Below are 5,606 nucleotides of genomic sequence, written 5' to 3'. Positions count from 1 at the left end.
TTGTCATACCTCCATGTGTGATGCAGACTAGAGTCCACCATGTAGAGGCCATTCTCATGTCGTCTAGACACATTTACAAACCACTTGCACTCGAAGATGAAGGTATGAAAGGTTCTAAAATTAACCTTAAGTATCCTTTCAATAGTTCCGCAGTACCTGGCGTCATCACCATCTGTGCCAAAGTTGCCCATGATGACACAATCCATGGTGGTTCTACGCTCGTCAATGTGGCACGTACGAAAGTGACGACCCTTTGACCACATAGAGTTAAAAGAAAGGCACTACAAAATAGAAAAATATATCAATTTATCAAATACATATTAAAGATAATTTCAAGAAAAAAATTACAATATGGTTTAGGTATATGAGTACTCTACCTTTGGTACACAGCCTCGTGCATACTCCCATTCTTTGTTGGTGATGTCTTCTCCACGCGCTTTTGCCTCGGTCATTCTCTCATGAATCCACTCTCTGCACTAATGAGATCTGGGAAACATGCAAGGTGTTTAGGCACTTGGGGTGCCCTCCTTCCTCCATGTACTTGTTTCCATGCTTCCCTCTCTTGCAAACGCCTTGCCTTTGCCACTCTCCACAAGTTCACCCACTTGGTCATAATCTTTGCATTGAGAATACAAAAGGTATTGACCACTCTGGATAGATTCATATCTATGTTAAGTAGTTTCCCCTTTCCACTAATAAGTGTGAAGTCATCCTTGCATCTTCCTCGTCTGACCACATGTAAGGCACTGAAGGATCAACTTGTTCCAAATACTCTGATATGTAAACAAATGCCTCTCGAACGATCCACCCTTCGGCCATACATGCCTCTAGTTGAGACCGTAGCTGCACAAAATCTTTGAGAGTCTTTAAAAACCTCTCTAATAAGAACATCCATCATGCGTGCACTACTCCACATACAGCGATCTCCTCCACCACATGAACCAAGAGGTGAATTTGACTAAGAAGGACCGATCGAGGAAATGCATCTTCAATGGCACACACAGTTTCTGTTGCAAGTGTTTGAGCAGCAGAGATAGCATCTATTTCGATTTCCTTGGAGCTCACAAATCTGCAAGAAAACACACAAGATTATACTAAGTGCTAGTTGAAATTATTGTGTACATAAAAAATGTGTAGTTGAGTGGAGTCTTGTGGTGTATCTTACTAGCTCTCCTAGTTTGAAAATAGCGTCCCTGACTTTCTTGTCCCGACAGATACACATACTCATCGGCATAATGAACTACAATGTGAATCAGGGGAAGGGAAAGTGAGTGAGAGTCATACACACAAACTATAGATAGAATAGAGAGTATGAAGATTACCTGAAGCATCTTGTGCCAATCATGGGACTTCAACCCATACATTGAACGCTTCCACCCTTCTTCGCTTTTGTGAAAGATCCCTTTAGCGACCTCATGTATCCTGTTGGTGTGCGAATAGAGGCAATGGTACCCGTCACCTTGTCTAATTCTCCTTTGGCTAGCATCCACGGTGCTTTAGGAAGCACAATCTTTCCATTTGGGACACGACGTGGAGTAGCAGAGGTGGGGAGACGTTTTAAAAGCCTCAAATTCTTCCTCGCACCCAAAGAGTCCTTGCCACTAATGTGGTCCCATAGTGTTTGGGCTAAATTCTTGAATATGTGCATGGGATCCCAGAGGTGTTGTATTTTTATGTCCTTCCAATATGGAAGCTTTAAAAATATGGATAACCTTGACATACCTTTTGGTGGAGGACACGGAGCCGGATTGTTGTTTTGGTGTTCTTCCCAAATGGTTGCCCAATCTGCCATCGTGAGCTTTAGAGGGGTCTTCCCATTTGTTGGAGCCTTGTGCTTGTTATGCCCTTGGGGTAAGAAATGATGGTTGTTTGGATAGATTACCTTGCGCAAGGAATCTGGCCTCTCCGTCACCAACGATGGCCTACAAGTAGGACATGCATTGTGCCCCGATGTGGACAACCCCGAATACATACCATATGGTTAGAGAGATGAGTGAACTAACTTGTGAACTAAAGGGAGAGAGGGAAAGAGGGAGAGAGAGATAGAGGAAAGGGGCTTCCTCCAAGCCCAGGATAGTCGTGCATAGTCCACATAAGGATTCCCTGCACAATGGCCTCTCTCCCCCCCTTTGCAAGTGAGACATCGGCAACAGGAATGCCTCTCCATAACTCCTCCAACTCCTCGATGAGGGGCTCGAGGTAGACGTCAATATTTGACACTTTGTACCTCCCTGACACAAGCAAGGAAAGAAGTATATTGGTTGTCTCCCATGGTGGAATATTGTAGTTGACGATCACCATAGGCTAAGTGCTCCATGAAGTAAACCTAGTGCCGAAGGGGGTTGACAGCATCACTTGCTAACCCAAGCCTCAAGTGTCAAGGGTCCAACCAGACTCTGGCCATTGAGTTTTGATGTGCCTCCATGCAGGTGAATCGGTAGGGACACGCATCATTCCATCATTTGAACAATGGTTCGCGTGCCACGCGGCGAGAAGCTCCACGTTAGACCTACTTTTAAACATGTGTTGGATGCAAGGAATTAATGAAAAATGTCTCAATACCTTGCGGGGTAGGTGCGTCCCGCTCACTCCTGTCTTGTATTGTGCCTCTCCGCACACGGGACATGAGGTAGCATGTGCATGCTCATTGCGGTATAGCATGCAATCGTTGATGCACGCATGGATGCGCTCATACTCCATTCCAAGTGCAGTGACATACAATTTAGCTCGTCGACAATCTGGAGGCATGTGGTGATCTTCTGGCAGCATTTTGCCCATCAAACTACAACAAACATGCATATTAGTATAATTACTAGAAGACGGTACCATAAAGCGAGTGGAGAGTATATAAAAGCCACATTCCATACTTACAGAAGTAGTGTATCGACACTTGCATTACTCCAACTAAATTTTGCTTGCAAGTTGAGGACTTCCAACGATGCTCGGAGCACCGAGTATCATGCACCGTCGTAAAGAGGTGTTCGGACACTCGTCATCAATCTATCCTCCATTTCGGCAGCTCGTTTAGTGTAGGGCTGACAATCCTCCTCGCACACGTCGCGTTCATGAGCTAGTAACTCATCACACATGTTGAACATGTGCTCATCCTCTGCCTCAAAGTGCGACGGAGACACCATAGGAGCTGCCGAAGTAGAGCCAACGAGAGGATCATGCGGTGCACCCAAATCGCCCAATCGCTCTTGCCTCTACCGTTTGGCCTTGCGCGCCGGTGCACCACTATCGAACACAGACCAATGGGGCGCCTCCTCAAGAGATGGTGAGTCGTGCTTTCATATCTCCGAGCGCATTTTCAAGGATGCCAAAGCCCTTCGTTCTCCACGTACTCCAAAGCAATGCGCCTCAAGCGAAGGAGGGATTGCCCTTTTGCACTTGGCGCAAGGACAAGGGAGTTTTTCCTTGAGCCAACGATCGCGCTCAGGGCCTCCATGGGGACCACGATCATTCCAGTTGATGTCTTGCACACGCGAAATGTTGTTTATTTAATCATGTGGCCTAAAAAGCCCTAAACTCCATTAAAAAGATTACATAAACAAAATTTTTAAAGGGAATAAATGACAATGAGTGCTAACTTTATTTTTAAATAAAAGGTACATGAAAAGCCTATTTTTATAGCACCACAGTGAATGAAAAAAGCCCGAGCTTGTAATTCAAGGTGTGTTTTCATGTACGCCGACAATTAGCTTCGGTTTTTTTATACATTTTAACATACAAAAGGACCAAACAAAGGGGATCATATACACCAATGAAACTAGAAAAGGATATGCTATATTCATGAGAAGTCTATACATATAAATTAGGCATGTAATACACATAACATGGATAGCATGTTTTCTATAACTTCCAAACTTTATTTGGACATCATGATTTAATCTCGATGCAGCCAACAAGCTAAGGATAGCACCACAATTACAAGTTCAAGGAAGTTATTCTCAAGTCACTCATCAAATATATGTGTAACTCGTGAGTTCAATTGATTCAGTTCAAATTTCATTTTCACATATACTAATAGCTGAAGATTAAAAGAGAAAACAAAATAAATAAAAAAGGAGGTGTTATAATCATGAAAAATTCATAGATAAGGAACCATTTAACACACATGATGTAAGTACTAGGCTTCTATGTAGTGAAATCCCTGAGGTCAAAATGTGGATGCATCCCATGAAAGCTTGTTCCTTTTAGTATAGGACTATCTCTCTCTCTCTCTCTCTCTCTCTCTCTCTCTCTCTCTCTCTCACACACACACACACACACACACACACACATATGGTAGATTGGTTGTCCCATTCAAGTTCCCTCTTGAATAGCAAGTCTTGAGTTCAAGGCTCTTTGCATAGATCTTTGAGGTCTATGTGGATTGTTCTTACAATGTTAAAACCCCGGGGAGGTCACCTAAAAAAATGTAACGTAGCACGTGAGTTCAACAGAAGGGTATTTAAAGTTCTTGAAACTTACAGAAATATATATACAGAAAGATATTATATTTTTAAATTTGATAAAAACTTACAGATTTTAAAAGAAAAAGGTACATTAGATTCCTAACAAAATTCACAGATAAAGAGTTTTACAAACATGTTTTGAACGCACGTGATATAGTACTTTTACTCATAGTGAACCTCCCGAGGTTAAAACTTGTCTCCTTTCTTTGCTCTCTCTCTCTACGTTAAAAATTCTCTCCTTCTTCTCTAAACAACAACCCCCCCCCCCCCCCCCCCCAACCCAACATCCCAACTTGTTAGTATAGAATTTGGAAGCTCTACCTCAACATTGATAATTCAAAGAAAGAGGAAATTAAGATTGGTTAGAGCCATATGAGCTTTTTTTCTCTTTGGTTAGAGTGACCTCCTCTCATCTGTTACATAAGTATGAAGTGTTTTGCAAAACCTTTTGGCTACTTGGCTGCTTCCAGCATCAGCATTGCCTGATTCAGTAGTCACGATGGGCGGCTCAAGGTAGAGCCTACACACATATGCGCTCACTCCATGCAGGGTGAAGCCCGCCTTGCGATATCTCACATCAACTGCCGCCCGGATAACGAATGTAAGGCGAACCAGAGAGTCCAACTTGTCTTTGGATGTTGATGTTGATGGTGGTGACATCGATGCCTTAAGCGACAGTGCGGCGCCGGCGGGGAGTACAACATTCCCCGCAGAAAGGTGAGGATAGAAGAAAGCAGTAGAAACATGCTTACTGGCAGTGAAAGGGGAAGTTGACATAGGGCCGCTTGCTATGGTGATCCCGTCATACAAGAGCGCGAGCTCAACATTCTTGTAGCGGACTTGATTGCTGCGCGTGCCCGGATTGTTGGCGCGCACGATGAGGTCGAAATCGGCAGAGAGGGCGTACTGATCAGAAGCGCTGTTGTACTGTGTGATGTTGAGGCTCGTGATACGCACATCTTGAACACCCACAGTGACATCATAGGCATCTATGAAGAAGAAGGATACTATTATCAAAACGAGCAGCGCTAGCAAAGCGATGGTGAGGCCCACCAGCTTGCAGCACCCCAGCCACGCCATGACTGCCTCTTCGTTCTCTGTCTCTTCATCGTCCCCCCGTCTCTTCATCGTTCCTCTCGCAAAATTACA

General features: G+C 44.0%; 1 protein-coding gene across 1 annotated transcript; it reads right to left on the bottom strand.

Moving 5' to 3' along the window:
- Positions 1 to 4,779: 4,779 nt before the first annotated feature.
- LOC147418902 (uncharacterized) lies at positions 4,780 to 5,606 on the bottom strand. Its single transcript, XM_086506292.1, has one exon. It carries the CDS (start codon positions 5,583 to 5,585, stop codon positions 4,851 to 4,853), a length of 735 nt encoding a protein of 244 aa, XP_086362418.1. The 5' UTR covers positions 5,586 to 5,606; the 3' UTR covers positions 4,780 to 4,850.

This window comes from Adiantum capillus-veneris, chromosome 29 (genome assembly GCF_014529385.1).
Source record: "Adiantum capillus-veneris isolate H3 chromosome 29, ASM1452938v2, whole genome shotgun sequence".
NCBI lineage: Eukaryota > Viridiplantae > Streptophyta > Polypodiopsida > Polypodiales > Pteridaceae > Adiantum > Adiantum capillus-veneris.
The sequence above is the reverse complement of the archived record's forward strand: the minus strand, read 5'-3'. Positions and strand labels throughout refer to the sequence as shown.

Coding starts and splice junctions, on each gene's coding strand:
- LOC147418902 (XM_086506292.1), bottom strand. CDS start 5,585: ATGAAGAGACGGGGGGACGATGAAGAGACAGAGAACGAAGAGGCAGTC.